Source organism: Rhinopithecus roxellana, chromosome 6, assembly GCF_007565055.1.
Source record: "Rhinopithecus roxellana isolate Shanxi Qingling chromosome 6, ASM756505v1, whole genome shotgun sequence".
NCBI classification, from domain to species: Eukaryota; Metazoa; Chordata; class Mammalia; order Primates; family Cercopithecidae; genus Rhinopithecus; species Rhinopithecus roxellana.
The window spans coordinates 151,637,680-151,654,704 of NC_044554.1; the positions used below are offsets into that span (position 1 = coordinate 151,637,680).

General features: G+C 52.5%; 1 protein-coding gene across 2 annotated transcripts in view; it reads right to left on the reverse strand.

Moving 5' to 3' along the window:
* Nucleotides 1-753: 753 nt before the first annotated feature.
* MINDY4 (MINDY lysine 48 deubiquitinase 4) overlaps nt 754-17,025 on the reverse strand; it is a 133,321-nt gene continuing 117,049 nt past the window's right edge. The window contains exons 16-18 of one of the 2 annotated variants that reach the window (XM_010365066.2): nt 10,918-11,098; nt 10,304-10,376; nt 754-1,184 (exon numbers count right to left, since the gene is read on the reverse strand). In XM_010365066.2, coding sequence (XP_010363368.1) covers nt 1,136-1,184; nt 10,304-10,376; nt 10,918-11,098 — 303 coding nt within the window. In that variant the 3' untranslated portion in view covers nt 754-1,135. The remainder of the gene's footprint in view (nt 1,185-10,303; nt 10,377-10,917; nt 11,099-17,025) is intronic. The other variant, XM_030932412.1, reaches the window with a different exon arrangement.

Here is a 17,025-nt window from a genome sequence, read left to right on the forward strand (position 1 = left end):
CAGACACAGCAGGGGTGCATCCCCTAGTTCCTGTGTGTACACACCTACCTCTGCACAGTCCCCTCACAGTCCCAAACTGCAGCACTCACTGGGCAGACAGGGTGGGGTACAGGGATGGCAGCCTTCAATGTGATAGAAACCCTGAGAGGCTAGTGCTCTGCCCCTGGGCTCCTGCATCCATCCCGTTCTTGTGAACCACTGCAGAGGAGTCCTTCACTGTGCTTTTCACACAACCTCTCTCCCCACCCGCTTCTTCATCAGCATGCCACTGCACTTCTGCACGTTCTCACCTTCTTTTTGAAACTGGTGGGATATCAATGAATGGAACAAACAAGGTTCAGACTACCCCCTTCATGAGTGATTATCGCACTTTTCCTATTCCAACTTATGCCATCTTTGTTCTGGGATGTGAGGGTTCCACAGGCTCTGCCCACCCACATTTTCAGTCAGCCCTCTCCCTACATGCTCCCCTACACGTACCAGGGACCACACCCAGTCCCCAGTCCCTCTGTTTATCCCTGTCCTATTGTCCCCCCATGGCCAAGAGGTCCCTCCTTCTCCTTGGAAGGCTCTTTTCCCGTATCTACTTGGCCAGGTCCAGCCTACCCTCCAGGTCTACCTCCATTCTCCTGGGGCCCCATGTGGGCTCTGGGCGAATCACCCACCACCTTCCCCATACCAGCCATGATCAACACAGACAGTGCACACCACGCTCTTCGTAACTATGGAACAAATGAGTCTGGGCCCTTGACATGGGTTTGACTCATTTTATAGAAAGCCAGCTACCAGAAATAATGAGTCCCTGGGGCCAACCACATCGGAGACCTGGGCGAGGGACCACCCAGCGGGGAGCAAGGGAGGGATGCAGACAAAGGCAGCAGAGATCCTGGCAACCTCCTTCCAGTACTCAGCAGTCACAGCTCAGCTGGGAGGGGACACAGCAACACACTGGGACTCCAGCACAGTCCTGGGTGGGCCCTTCATGGAAGGGGCAGGGAGGCACTGGATGCTTCTGCAGTCACGCTGACCCAGGTTGGGGTTGCATGAGACTTGCCCCAGAGGCCTGGGGTTCAGCTGTCATCCTCGGTGATGAGGTGATGAATGGTGGACTACAGGGTTTACCCACATCCAACAGTCACAGGATGGGGTCTGAGCCGTTCCAGTTCACTGATGCCCCCTTCCACCTAAGCATAGAGTAAGGAGAGAGACAAAGAGAGATCAAGCTTCAGGGTCCCAGATGAGAGCCCATCTCTTGCCTCCACTTCCTGAAGGTTTTGTCCTGGAGGCTTTGAATAGTTCAGTTTCCATCCTGTTCATCTCACCACTCCAGATTCACACACAAACCCACACACCAGTCTCTTACGAAACACAAATACACCCAGGGCCCCAGAGAGCAATGGAGAGGCCAGGTGGCAGGTGATGCATTCTTTTGTACCACAACCTACTTTGTGCCTGGCACCACTAGGCCCTCCACTGAGGCCCTCCACTGACATGAATGATCCACATACGTGGACCAGCCGCTCTCCAGTGGGGCCCAGTGGTTAGCACTTTAGAGGCACCTGTGCAGTCCTAGATATGGCTGCGTGAAGAACAATGGGGAGAGAGTGTGGGGAGGGGCCAGGAAGCTGGCATGAACTTGTAAGGGTTCTGGGTTTTACTGAGAGCCAAAGAAAGGCAGTGAACGGCTGTGAGCCCTAAAGTAACATGACAGTTTTTTGGTTTTGTTTTGTTTTAACCTGAAGAAGCACAGAGTATAACTAAATTGTGGTCCAGGGTTAGAGACAACTGAATAACAGTTTAGTTACAAAAAAAAGTTACTGTAGGTGAGACCATGACATGTCCTAGCACTTGATTTTAACACATGGTGCTACTTTTCTAAAAACACTCAGAGGAATCAAATTTATAGCAGATGGAGTGTTTACATAAAATCTGGCACTAGGTATATTATACATATACAGATATCCTAAGACTATATATGAACTAGGAAACAGATGTTGAATGTCTCCCAGCAGTTCTACAGTGCAGAGTTTGAGGCTGGAATTCATAAATGCTTTTCCAAGTATGAGGTTTAGGCAGGGAACAGACATTTTGTTTTCAAACCCTGAAGATTTTTTTCAGGATTGAAGAAAATCTGCCACAGAGGAATAAAAAGGGGAAGCTTTTCTCACTTCAACTGAATTGTACATCGACATCCAGAAAGTCTAGGATTCCTGACATTGGAACTGCAATGAGAAGGGTGTGAACAGGTTCTCCCAAAGTAACACAGTTGCATTTTCCAACAGAAGGCTTGGAACCACCAAGAGTTTTCAGTCAATGGTTCATCCTCAACCCACTGTTCCCCATGTTTATGACACAGCCTAAACTTCCACTGAATCTCTTCCTTCCTTTCCTAGGCTTCGGCTCTTTGTCTTTCCTCAAGTCAGTGCTTTCCTTCAACTGCCGCATCAAAGTCTCTGATTTTTAGGTTGAAAGTGTCCCTTCTAAAGGCAGCAAGCTTCATACTCACCTTGTTCTTCCAACTCACTTCCCTCTTGGTTACAGACAACTTCTTGGTATCTGTAAAGACTGGATTTTCCCCTTGCATATTTTGAATACTTGACACCATTCCATTTCCCTTCGAATGAGCAGAAAGATTTCTTGTCATTTGGAGAAAAAAGTCTTCATGGCAATTCTGTGCTTCTTGCTCCCCTAGAAAGGTTTAGTGTGGAAGATATTTGCATACAGCCCATTTGGAACAATTAATATTGCATTCTCCTCCTAGCTCTGCCCGGGACACTGTGAGGATAGATCGTGCATACCATCGGGGAATGTAAGGATGTCATATTCATCCTAGTCAAGACACAAGATGCAATCCTGCCCTATATTGTACTCCCTAGTCAACAACCCAAGAAATTTTGATTTGTCCAAATAGGAATGCTGAATTGTATCTTCTTGTTAAAACACTTGGCATAAAAGGTTGAAATGGGTGGATGCTGGAAAACACGCTCAGCCAGGAACGTTACACTGTTTGGGGCAACTGTGTCCAAAACTTTCTCCGCATCCTCCTCTGTGTCATTTGCTGATGTCCAGTGATGCTGAAAGATCTCACCCAAAATCGGGTTGTATGGTCTTTTGGCAACCAATCCTTTTCTGCCAGCATGAAAGGCTGAGAGTTACCCTTTTACCAACTGAACCATTCGGTTCCTGGGATCCTTCTGGTCATAAATGCTTAGAAACACATCTGGTGTGCAAAAATATCTGCATACATTTTTAAAAGAGATACTTTAAGCATAAATACTGAAAGAACTGCCTTAGTGAGATCCATTCGCAGTCTAACTTGTGACAAGAGATGCATGATAAAACTCTCATGTTTATCCACAACCCCACCTCCCCTTCCTCAATCGTTTTGAAGTGAAAAGACCAGCATCAGCACTTGTTCCATCGGATGTAGAAGAATTAAGTGCTTCTACACTATCCAAGTGCTTCGGACTATTTACAGGGCTTCTGTGTGTCAAGCAGATCCAGAGGAGTCTACTGGGTTTCAGAGTTGAGCTAGTTTGATGGAATTTATCCGCATCATAGCGTTCATCTTCACTGCTCATGTAAGAGACACTGGGGCTGTATTCGGAGACAAACTGGCTTGGCTTGGCGAAATTAGACTGCTCCTTGGCGATGAGTGCCCACTGCTGATACTATTTGGAGGTGGAGTCTGATGATGTCCTGTAGTAGCTAATACAGGTCCAACCAGCAGGAAAATGGCCACTGCTCTGGCTGACACAACTGAGCAGGTTCTGGAGGTAAGCAGGCTGGGAAGGCATTGTGCTGACCCCCGTTCCTGGGTACTGAGTTCATCTATTACGTCTGCTGGGTTAAAAGCACCTTAGCAATCTGCAGCCACACAATGAGGGTTTGAGATTTTCAATTTTCTTGTTCTGTTCATCATCTTTGCAGTTTGGAGTGTGTCATTAAAAAGCTTTTATTGTTCTATTAAGATTTGTGGGTAAGCATTGAAATCTTGGACACCAAGGAACACATCCTGAATGCAGACTCCCAGAGGGTGGCAGAAGGGAGGCAGGAAGGACAGTAACATGCCTGCTCTCAGCCTGGTCCCCAGGTCCCTTCACCCCACCCCTCTCTATCCTTCCAAACCTTTACTCTCCTCACTCAGAAAGACTGAAGTACCTCCTATGAGCTCCCAATTTACAAATTCCTTGAATCCTGGCAAGCTGCTTCAGTGCAGGGGTGAGTCACACTCATCTGCCACTAGACAACATCTGTGTCACCACAGTGGCTGAGTCTTACTATCAGGCTGTTGAGTTTGGGCTTGGTTTTGAGGTTTCCTATAGACATAACCAACCCTCTCCATCCAGCCAACTGGTGCAAATGCAGGGAGAGTACTAGAAACACCACGGGGAAGCAGTTTGCAATTACAATAGAAAAATCAAAGCAGAGACATTTTAAAAATTAAAAGGGCCGAGCCATGACACATGTTGTGCCTGTGTAGGGGATGAATCGAATCGTTTCCTGATTGGAATCGTTCTGAAAGCTTGTGAGTCAATTACAAGGACAAGTAAGAAGGGCTCTGCATATGCAACCAACAACTGTGGACAGGCACAGAAAGGGGAGGGATGAAATGGAAACACCCCTGAGGAGCAGAAGAGACCGAATCACAGTTCCAGACTCATTCATCGGTGCTAATGCAGGAGGCAACTGCCAGACAGCCAGTTTACAGCCGGGTCTCTCATCCTCGTACCTTAAGCATTTTGGCTGGGTAATTCTTTGTTGTGGGGGCTGTCGTGTGCATTGTGAAATGTTTAGCATCCTCTCCCAGGGCTGAAATGACTAAAAATGTCCCCAGACATTGCCAAATAACCCCAGGGGCACAAAATCGTCCCGTTGAGACCACTGGCTCTGTAAAAACACCATGGTCCCTGGGGTTCAAGTCAACTCAAAATCACAGAGAAAGGCACTTCATGGCGGAAAATAAGGCCCTGTCCCCCTAAAGGCATCCCTGCAACAGAGGGCTGGTTACCTGCCTTAACTGCTTTTCAACGTTGATGAACGCTGTGTTTTTCATGGGGAAAAAAGATGCCTCATAGAGCCTGTGTCAGCCAGGACAAGACAGCAGGCCTGAGTTCAAAGCTCCTGACTGGTAGAAAATCATCCAGGGACTCTTGCACACTTTGTATCTCCAGACAAATAGGCCTGTGTGAAAGTTTCCATTCCCAAGCTCCAGCCATTCGGAATGGGGAGCAGCTCCAGGATGAGTCACGTGGGTATCCCTCACCCCTGGGCCTTAACCCCTGCTGGGCCCTGCCCAGTCCGCCATCCTGCAGGATCAGATCCAGATTCCTCTTTGCAGAAGTGTTCTCTGACTGCCAGGCCAGCCATGGGTCCCCGTCAGCACCCAGGCCAGGCTCCAAGGCAAAGCTGGTTTCACCAGCGCCTGAAGCCTAGGCTCCAGGTGGAGGTGGCAGGTGGGGGAGCTGCTGCATGAACACGACCCCCCAGGCCAGCTGCTCCTCGTGGACACCTGCTTAGGGAGCAGCCCCGCCCTCCCAGGCACTCAGCAGGGAAACCACGGTCCTCGCTCACGTTTCAAAGCCCTGCCTTGCCCTCTCCTCTCTGCCTGCTCCTGAGCCCTGGCCCAACTTGCCACCACCTGATTCCTCCTCCTCCCCAAGGCATGCCCAGAGGTCACTGCGGCTCACAGGAAAGCGAGTGCTTCCACAGCTCTTCTCTCAACCTCACAGCAGCTCAGGAGAGGGATCCTTAGATCCCAGGGACAGATGGGGAAACTAAGGCGGGGAGAAGAACCAGACCTTGTGGAGCTCACACAGCTTGATGACTGCAGAGCCAGCACAGGGCAGCTGTGTGTGGGGGGCAGGGCATCGGAAGAGGGCTGGCATGGACAGTAGGGAGTGGCAGCACCCAGAGAATGCTCCTCTGTTGGGTGGGAGGCACTACGGACAGGGAGCCTGGGCAAAACGGTGTCAGCATGGAAGCTGAACGGGAGGTTCCACAGGCAGTGAAGGTAGCTGAGGGAGGTGGGTGCTCTGCCTCAGCCCCTCGAAGGCACCATACCCAGCTGGAATTACATTTTCAATTTCTCGTCTGCACCTCCGAACAGAAACATCTGTGCCCCAGCCCCAGGCTCCGGTTATGGGTTCTTTCCTCTTTTCTCTGGACTGTTGACAACCGTTTCATTTTTCTCCCTCTAGCTAGGCTGGAAGCATGAGAGAGGTCACTGTGTGTGTCTTGTTTGGAAATGACCCTAAATTAGCCTGTTTTTGCTGAGATGGTTACAGTACAACAGGGGGAGGGGACAGGGGACAGACCCCACATTCCTGACACAAGCAAAGGTAACAGGAGACTCTCTCAGGCCGAGGTTTGCATCACAGCAAAGTGCAGAGACACATGGGATCTGGGATGGTTTGAATTAGGATGCTGTTCTCTGAAGGCGAAATCAGCAGTCTGGGCTTGTGCAATGCCACCGAGGCTACAAAGCCAGGTGGTGGGAAGTCACTGCCTGCTCAGTGACCTTCCAATGGGCTGGGACAGCAAAGGCATAAGCCGCAGTTCCTGGAGCTTGTGACTGAAAGTGTGGCTGGGACACAGACCTCTGTTCTAGAGGCCTCCATCTCACTGTCTGTAAAACAAGAAGAGGTGATAACAGGGGGTGCCCAAAGGCCTTTCTGTAGAGTCAAGCAAGCTGCCAGACAGCTGTGTGGCTCGGGGGTTCTTGCAGGGCATCAGAGCTGGGTGTAAGGGTGGGTGGTGCGTCTTTACCGGGACTGTAACAGGGTTGATTCCGAACTTGACTTTTGGCTGATGGCAAACTCTCTGAGAGCAGGAGCCAAGTCCTGCTCAGCTGTTTCCTCCATGGTGTCCAGCCCAGGGGTTCTATGAGGGTTGACCTGATGGAGGGGAATTCTGTCTGTCCACCAGGCTGGCCTACCCTGCAGCCCCACCCACCGAGCAATGGACAAGATGCTGTGGGCACACAGCTGCCTCTTATCAGGAGCTTGGGTTCTGACTGCAGCCTTTGAAATGACCTGAGCTCATGCCGCGACGTCATGTGGGGCCCTTCCTACAGACAGCAGGACTTACCCCTAAGAGGCCAGGCCCCCTGGAAGTGGGTCCTCACTGACCTTGGAGGCCACTTTCCATAGTCTGTCCCTTTGGGCTGTTTGAAAATCTGGGATGGAAACAGAACGCAAGCCTTTGTAATCAGACCCCTTGGACTAGGATTCTGGGAGGCTGGGCCTGCTGTCTCCCATTGCAGTGGTATGTTACCTGACGGGTATGGGGGCAGTGTTCTCACTCTCCACTCACCCACTCAGCTTTTCTAGGAATAACTGCCCAGGTGGACCCGCCATGATAGGGGATTGATGTGGGAAGTGGAACAGGTAGGCAGCTGGTGTCAGCAAAATTCTAGCAGACATGGAACACAGACCTGGGGATGAGGGGATAGCTAATGGAGATAGGAAGAAGGTTCCCCCGGCCCAGTGCCTATGGTAGGCCAGAGAATCAATGCCTCACTTGATACCCGACTCTCACAAGGCAGCAGGGTTTTGAGTGGGGGGTGGGTACTGCCCTTACCTGGTTCTCAAAGTGTGGTACCGGGACCAGCAGTATCAGCATCACTCAAGGACTCCTTAAAAATGCAAATTCTTGGGCCCTGCCCTGGATCTACTGAATAAAAAGCTCAGAAACCCTGGGTGTGGGGCACGGCGATTTGTGTTTTTTGGTTTTGTGTTTTTGCGTGTTTTTTGAGACGGAGTTTCCCTCTTGTTGCCCAGGCTGGAGTGCAATGGCATGATCTTGGCTCACTGCAACCTCCGCCTCCCGGGTTCAAGCGATTCTCCTGCCTCAGCCTCCCGAGTAGCTGGGATTACAGGCATGCGTCACCATGCCCGGTTAATTCTGTATTTTTAATAGAGATGGGGTTTCTCCATGTTGGTCAGGCTGGTCTCAAACTCCCAACCTCAGGTGATCTGCCCGCCTCCGCCTTCCAAAGTGCTGGGATTGCAGGTGGTGATCTGTGTTTTAACATATTCTCCAGGTGACTCTGATGCCCCTGAAGCTTGAAGCCACTGCTTTGGAGCAAACTTTCCCCATGCATGAGCCACAAATGCATATGGGCTCCCCTCAGCCCCTGTGTGCTGCACAGATAGAATTATTTTCCATCCATGACTGCTCGAGGAGATGCTGGGGCTCAGCCTTGTCCAAGCTCACACAACACTGAGCAGATGTGAGGGCAGAGAAGGGCAGGGCCCTGGCTCAAATCATGCAGTCTCTCTGCTTCCCACATCACCTCACTGTCACCTGCTTACAAGTGGCCAAGGGGCGGGGGAAGGAAGTCCTGGGAGATGGAGGCAGCCAATAGAAGAGGAAGAGGAGCTTCAGGCCCGTGTCCACACACTAAGACTCTCACTCTGCGTGGACTGAGTTCCACGCAGGCCAAAGCCCCAGGTCAGTCTCAAACAATTGTCAATTAGCGCTGAGCCCAAGAAGTCCAATCCTGGGCCCACGCTGGGAGGTGCTTGGTGAGTCATGCAGTGGAATAATTTCTGGGGAAAAAGGAGTTACTCCAGAAGAGGCAGTGGAGAGGTGTCAGGTGGTGGGCCACCCACTGGGAGCGATACAGAGACACAGAGTCAGACGGAGGCCTTCAGAGAGGGTCCTGGGAGTCCAGAGGCAAGCAGAGGCTGTGTCCAGGGTGTTGGAGCCCTGCTCAACAGGCCCACCTGCAGGAAGGATGCCCTGTGGCCTCCCACGCTGTCCTGTACAGATGCCAAGGCTAGTGTCACCTCCTGTCCCCACTGCTGCCTTTCTCTCATCACTTTGAATGAGTGGCCCTTTGTACATGAAAGGAAAGCGACCTGCAGGTGCCCTTAATCCTCCCGACGAAAGAAGCACCGGCACATGACCCTGCAAGAATGCTTCATCCCTGGCTCGGGGGGCGGGCAGGTGGATGGACGGACAGACAAAGCACGTCGAGGATGTCTCTGTGCTCCTCCCACTTCCCCTTCCTGGTGTTTCCACCATGTGAACGGCTCTCTTTCTCTGCATCTCCTCTCAAAGGTTCGCTTGCCTGTGGTGGGCATCAACCCTAAGCTCACTGTGGCCCGTGGATCTCAGGCAGTAAGCATTGTGGGGCCTCGCCATTTTCCATCCCCCTGCCACAACCCCAACCATTTCACAGGCAGAGAAATGGAGATTCTCTGAGATCACACCAAATCAGGAGTGGCTGAGGTCATCATCGTGAGCACAAACACCATGGAGCACTTAGTAATGTCCCAAACACTCTTCACAAGGTCTGGTGAGCAAGGTATGCATCACTCCCATTTTACAGATGACAAAGTGGGGTGCAGGAAGGTGAGGTCCAGTGGCTCACACCAAGAAGCGGCAACACCAGGGCTGGAACCCAGGCAACTTCTCTCCAGAGCCCACGCTCATAAATGCTACCAGTTCCACTGCTCCTCCAGAAGGGACTAGGATCCAGGCCCCTTCTCCTGAGCTACTCCTCTCATGCATCCTGAGGCCTCCGGGTCATTCCCCAAGGGCTTTGTGAAGGGCCTGCCAGGGCAAGGGGAGCAATTCTGACAGCTACGGCCCCACCAGCCCAGGGGTCCGCTCAGAGAACACAGCAAGGAGGTGAGCCCCAACTCACCCCAGTGACTGAACATTCCCCTCCCCTAGCCTGAGCCTCAGCCTCCCCTTAAATACAGAGGGGCTGGGTCAGAGGAGTTGAAGGTCCCACTTGTCTCTGAGGCCACAGGCATGCTGCTCAGTGCTCAGAGTGGCCGAGCTACTCTTCCAGCTCCTCCGCAAGCAGAGGGTGCCGCTCCAGGCAGCACCTCCCACCACCCCCAGGCTGGGCCAGGGCTCCCAGCTTCCCATCCTGCTCAAGCCTCCCCCACCCTCAGGTAAGCACCCCTGTCCTGCCTCCTTCGGGCCTAATGGTACTTGTCCTGCCTCCTTCGGGCCTAATGGTACTTGTCCTGCCTCTTTCGGGCCCAGTGGTACTTGCCACATCTGGCTGCCGCTGCCTTGAGGGAGGAGGGGCTTCAAGAGGTACCTATGTAGTCCCCACCCCCACCATGAGGGCAGCCTCAGAAGCTGTCTAAAGACGCATCACCACTGCAGACCACACACTCCTGAACCTGGGCCCCAGTGAGTGGAGAAACCTGTGTCTTTCCAATCACCTCACCCCTTTGAATCAGGGTAGTCAGGAACCCTGCAGGCCTGACGGCCCCCAACCATGGCTCCTCAAAGCTATTCGGGGTGAGGCTCAAAGCCAGAGAGGGGCTTGACTCACTTGGTTCTGATGCAGAGCTCGAGGGGTGGGACAAGGTCGTTGTCTGTGTCATCAGAGATGGTTTGGGTGGTATCTGGGAAGGAGGAGAGAGGCACACCACATGTCACCCAGGGCCCTGCACTCACCCTGAGGTCAGCACAGACCACTCCTGGGACCCGACCCCTTCTAGTCCCTGTCCCCTCCTCTCCATCTCAACTGGACCCACCCTCATCCCTAACATCCGTTCTCACCTGCACAACTCACTGGTCCCCACCCAAGTCCCACTTCAGCTACCACAATACTCTTTCTAAAAACACTTCTGATCTCACCACCCCGATTCTAAAACCTTCTATGGCTCCCCACTGCCTGAAGAATACATCCAAGCTGGTCAGCATAGTATTCAGGGCTCTTCACCATGTGGTATAGGCTTTACCCAACACCCTTAATGCCACCCACTGCTCAAGGCCCAGCTCTGGCCGCCTCCTGCAGGGAGTCCCTGCGGGCATTGACTCTCTGATCCCTCAGTCTGGGCGCTGGAGTCTGCACTACTGTCTGTCATGGGGGATGGTGGATATGAATGCTGGTTTCTGTGATCAGCCTGGAGGCTCCCTGGGGAAGGGGGGGAGGGCCCGCACCAATGGTCAGCCGGATCTGCTCCTGCTGGTTGGCCAGGCCATCATAGTAGTACAAGTCAAAGAGCCTCTCAGTCCTCCAGTCACGCAGGAGCCCTGGCTGCAGGCTAAAGAGGACGCTGAAGTGACTCTCGCTGCACACCACCCAGATGGGGAACCTTGGGGTCTTCAGGAAGCAGCCAACCTGGATGAGGGAGAGGCCTGATGTGAAGTGCCGTCCCCAGGGAAACGGGCCAGGGCATTTTTCTGTCTGACCCAAGGCAGGGCTGACCTCAGAGGGGCCCTGCTGAAGATCACGTCTGTGTCTGATGCTGGGAGCCCCCCATGCTGCTCAGGCCACCAGGCTGTTTCCCAGGGCCATCCCCGCCCTGCCACCCCACCTGCTGCTGCTCACAGGGCCTCTGCCATACAGACCCGAGACCCGGTATCACTCGCCCCCTCCTCCCCCATATCTAGTGGTTCCCAGTACTGCTCATTCTGCATCCAAGAGCTCCCCTACTGCCAGCCTTTCCTCTTGAGATCTACTCAGCCTCCAACATGTACCATGGCAGTGACTTCCTAACCAGTTCTTCCCACACCCCTCAAACAAATTCAGCTTGTCCACTAGCCTAGAGCTTGCTTACCCTTGGACAGCTTGCATCTCCCAAATCCCTTGTTGGAGCAGAAATAGTTTCCTCCTTCCAGCTCCCAGGGAGCACATTACTAGGTGCCCACCCACCTCAGCCGCAGCACCTCTGCCTCATGCTCGACAGATCACACCCTTAAGTTCCAGGAACCCGAGGTAAGTAAATGTTGGACGAATGAAATTTCTCATGGATGAAGCAGGACTTGAACTAGAACTGTACGGTAGAGACAGGGAGGAATGGAGCCCTGGGGAGCTAGGAGGGAAAGGTCTGAGTGAGAAGTCTGTGGGGGTGCCAGGAATGGAGGGCCAGAGAAATTCAGGGTGCAGCAGGGCACTGAGCTTGCAGCAACACTTGGATAGGGAGCATTCAGAGCAGGGGAATTTCATGGTGGAAGCATGTTTGTGGAAGACAGATAAGGAGGAGTAAGCACCGGGGCCCTCAGCACATTGCTAGCATCTTGCCTGTAATGGGAAGAGAAGTGACAAGGACCCCCTGTGAAGCCCCTGAATGCCTGGCCTTCAAGCACTTTCCCCCAGCCCCTGACACTCCTCGGGCGGCGCCTCTCTTGACCCTGGGCCCTGGTTTATTCAGCTATGTACGTGCCACAGGCCAGGCTGATTCTGGCCTAATCCCCACCAGCCCCAGGGAGATGTTTGCATGCTCAGGTATTTACAGCTACAGCCTGTGGATTAAAGAAAGAATGGGAATTATTTTTCCAGTGTGGAGAAGGGCATACTTTTTCCAGAACCCTTCACAGGAGAGTGGTCGAGCAGCTCCCATCTTGGTCTGGGATGTCTCTGACAGCGGGGCTGTGCTCTGAAGGTCCTGAACCAGGTCCCCAGTGAAATTCATGCACATTTAAAGCTGCCTCCTCCAGAAGGTAGGGGGACAATCTTTACAATGCACTTGTCCTTCTTAAGGTTCAAGTGTCCCCTCCCCCAACACCAAGGCCTCACCCCAGCCCTGTGTGCTATTCAAGTGGACTGCAGAACTCATTCCTTAGTGAAGTGTGGGGGAATTAGATGTCTTACAGGACGTGGCTGGACGTGCCTAAGCCCCACGTAAACTTGGCTTCCATTCCATGCTTCAAAGAGGCTTTTCTGGTGAGGGCATCGCCAGGAACAGGGAACCCTGACACAGGGACCCAGTATTCATTCGCGGCAAGGAGAGAGCCCCGAAGCTGACCAGGGAACAGGCCTTTGCATAATCAGTCACCCTGAATTTTCCAACAGAGGGACAAAAGCGCAGCTTGCCACGCAGAAATAACAGTCGAGAGATTAAGGGAAAAAAGCTGCCCGAAGAGTTTATAAATGAGTTTCCTCATTCAGGAGCCTCTTTCCAAGTGGGTGACATTTTCCAGAAATGAAATTCACTTCCTTTAAATTCTTGAGTAACCAAAGGCTTGGGGTGAGGCCGGAGTTGGTGGGGCAGGGCGGTGGGGGGCGGGGGGGGCGGGGGAGGTGCTGGCGGGGGAGGGCCACATTTCCTAGAGCACAGTCTGAGGCTTTGTCCTGGTGGGGGAACATGTAGCACAATCAGGGATTACTTAATCTTCTAGGGCGGGGGTTGTGAATGGCCTAAAGCCATCCATGGACAGCCAGGTTAGAAGCACTCACTTAAAAGGATTAGCATTTACTTGCCTCGAGTTATGGTGTGGCATTTCTAAGGACAGAATTTATGGTGTGGCATTTCTAAGGACAGCAATGGGGACACAGTGCTAGAGACAATAAGAACAGTGCTGTCCTTATGGAGCTTACCAGATTGATGGGGATGACACATTAACTAAATAATCAAACCCATACATTTCCACTGCACTTTATTGAATCCAGGATGCCCTCAGATTCGCTATTTATTTATTTTTTTATTTTTATTTATTTATTTTTTGAGACGGAGTCTCGCTGTGTTGCCCAGGCTGGAGTGCAGTGGCTGGATCTCAGGTCACTGCAAGCTCCGCCTCCCGGGTTTACACCATTCTCCTGCCTCAGCCTCCTGAGTAGCTGGGACTACAGGCGCCCGACACCTCGCCCGGCTAGTTTTTTGTATTTTGTAGTAGAGACGGGGTTTCACTATGTTAGCCAGGATGTTCTTGATCTCCTGACCTCGTGATCCGCCCGTCTCGGCCTCCCAAAGTGCTGGGATTACAGGCTTGAGCCACCGCGCCCGGCCTACCATTTATTTTTTGTATCACTAAGTAAGAAAGAAAAAGCAGGTGTGTCAAAGTCTGACACACCATCAACTGTAATAATGCATCAAAATTTCAGAAGTGCTCAAATGTGGTCAAGTTTGCATCTTAAAGGCGATGAAATGTGATGCTTAAAATCCAGAAGAGGCCCTATGAAGGAAAGAATAAAGATACCCTGATGGTGACTGACAAGGTATGGAGGGGACAATGAGAAGCACCCCCTACTTAGATGGGGTTATGAGGGCAGGAAAGGCTGCCATTTAGGAAGTAACATTTAAGTCAAAACGATGAGAGGGAAAAGCTGGGCGGGTGGAGGGTGCAGCGTGCACAAAGGCCGGGAGGTGGGAGAGAGCCCGAGAGAAGCCCCAGCCTGCAGGAGAGAGTAGCGCAGGCTGAGGTGGGAGAGGAAGGCAGGTGCAGGTCTGGCAGGGCGTTGGGGGTGGTGGGAAGTTTTGGATTTTAGTTTCTGCATTAGTCTGCTTGGGCTGCCATAACAAATACCACGGACTGGGCAGCTCAGACAGCAGACATTTATTATCTCACAGTTCTGGAGGCTGGAGGTCCGAGTTGTCACCAGGGTTGTTTCTGAAGGCCTTGCCCCCGAGCTTGTAGGTGGTTGCCTTCTCCGTGCCTTCAGAAGGCCTTCCTGCTGTGTGACCTGTGTCCTAATCTCCTCTGCTTAGGAGGATACCAGCCACACTGGATTGGGACCCACCCTAGTGGCCTCATTTTACCTTAATCATTTCCTTAAAAGCCAAATACAGTTATTAATACATTCTGAGGTACTGGGGGTCAGGGTTTCAACACAGGAATTTCGGGGAGACATAGTTCAGCTCACAACAGTCTCAGAGGACTGGAAAACCACTGAGGGTCCAGAGAAAAGGAATGATATGATCGTGCGTGTATTTTTAAAGATCACACTGGCTTCAGTGAAGGGACAGGATTGGATAGGGGGAAAGCAATGGGGACAGGAGCTGAATTTGGCTGGGCTGTCACAGGTGTCAAAATCAGCGATGCCGGTGGCTCTGACCCATGAAAGTGGATGGGCTTGAGAAACAACTTCAGGGGGAGGCACATGTCCTCCTGATGGAGAGGACATGCTCCTGGTTGAGTAAATGGGTGGATGGTGGCCACCTCTGAGCTGGGGAGGATAGGAGGAGGAGGGAGCTTTCACAACTCTGCCTGTCGGGCTGTTTTCCTTTGTGGGCCCCTTCATGAAGACGGCAGTGAACATGCCTTACAGGTCTTGAAAGAAGTGCTGAGGCTAAACTCCCTGTCCCACCCCATCCCTCCTGGACTGTCAGTCCCCCATCACCACCATGACCATGAGCCTGAAGGGACTTGACCTCCAACTGCAGCCTAGAATGCAGTCCACCCCTCGCCGGTGAGCCTTGTCCTGGGCCAGCTGTGGGACTGAGGGAGCGAGCTGGAAGTCAGATGGGCAAGACCAGCCTGGTGGGGTCACAGATAGCCCATGGAGGTCCCATAGGACACAACCAGGCCGGGCCAGTTACTTATGGCAGGGGGTAAGTTTCTCTGGCACAGAGTTTCATCTGTTTCCCCAGGCACAACCTGAGTAGGGGTCATCTGGGCAGCTCACTTTTAGGTAGGACCTCTTCCTCCCACATACTCAGTGAGGGCCCCAGAACCCCAGGCTGCAGTGAGAAGCCTGGAGACAGGCTGCCAGCGAGGGGCTTCACCTGCTAGTGAGTGAACGCTGTGGACGTCATGGCCCAGACTGTTCCAAATGCCAGTCTTCCCCGTGGCTGTATCTGTGCTGCCTGAGGAGAGGGCCAGGCTAGGCCAGAGCAGGGACCCTGGCTCTGAGTCCAGGTCTGGGCTTGGGTGCTGGACTACCTTGGACTCCTTCTATGTCCAATGTGGCTAATTGTGTAGGGTCCAAGGGACTTGGGGACAGAAGGGATGGAAGGTGGTGTTAAAGAAGAGGGAAGGGGCTGGGCGCAGTGGCTCACGCCTGCAATCCTAGCACTTTGTAAGGCTGAGGTGGGTGGATCCCTTGAGGTCAAGAGTTCAAGACCAGCCTTGCCAATATGGTGAAACCCCATCTCTACTTTAAAAAAAAAATTAGCATGCCCCCGTAATCCCAGCTACTCAGGAGGCTGAGGCAGAAGAATTGCTTGAACCCAGGAGGCAGAGGTTGCAATGAGCCGAGATCACTCCAGCATGGGTGACAGAGTGAGACCGTGTCTTAAAAAAAAAAAGAAAGAAGAAGAAGAAGAGGGAAGGGCTTTGTCTGAGCTGCCGGGCCCTGAGCCTTCAGTGGAAGGCAGGGTTGAGGCCCAGCCCTCAGTGAGCTCATGGAGGAGAAGAGGAGGCCAGGGCTTCTTCCTTAGTGAGCTTGCAGTTGCAAAGCAGAGGAAGGAAGCATCCACCTACTGCAGGGAAACAAAACTCCCAGTCCTCAACTGAGCACAGAACAGCCGAGGGTCTATGTGGATCCAAGAAGCCCACGAGGAGGGGAGATGGCTGTAGGGCCTGAATTTCTTCAACAATCATTTTATTCCAAGGGAAGGATAACCCCAACTGGTTTTCCCATCAAGTACCCTGCACAGACCACAGGAAAATAGTTTACTCTCTGACCAACGCCCTCGACCCAAGAATGAAACCAGAGCTCTTGGTGAGCCTGGGAATTCCATAAACCTGGCCAAGGTTACCTCTCTTGGCCCGTGGAATTTTGAGCTGAATACTTTCAGAGCACACCCAGGGTCTGGTGCTCGAGAGCCCTGGTGCTTCTCACCAGCCATATTCCTGGGCTCCCTCCTGACACCAGCACAGCCAGGAAGTACACACTCTCATTCTTTCTTACCCCAAGTCTTTGGGACCCAGAAGTCTGCTTTTGGCGTGCTGGGGGTATCACCCAGAGAGGGGATCTGGGGAAGGGGCTGCACCACATGGTTCATTAGCAAGACACAGCACACCTCAACATATGGGAAGGGTGGGCAAAACTGAGTCCTGGCTTAAAACCCTAGTCTTTTTCCACCCTGAAAATCCAGAGTAGAATCGCCTGGCACCATCTGCATGGCCCCACTGAGTCAATCTCTGGTTCTGAGGATATGTGGTGAATGAGGCCTCATCCAGACCCTCCAGGAATCTTTGCAGGGCGTGGTCACTGTGAAAAGCACTCCTGCTGCCCCTCAGGACAACCCTTCCCATTTAATCAACCACAGAACAATGGACTCTCTGAAGCCATGGAAAGCAACGCTCAGAAAGTTTCCATGGCAGCTAGAACAAGAAGGCAGGGTCCAGTGCTCCTCTGCCCAGCTCCCTCAGTCCCTGGCCACA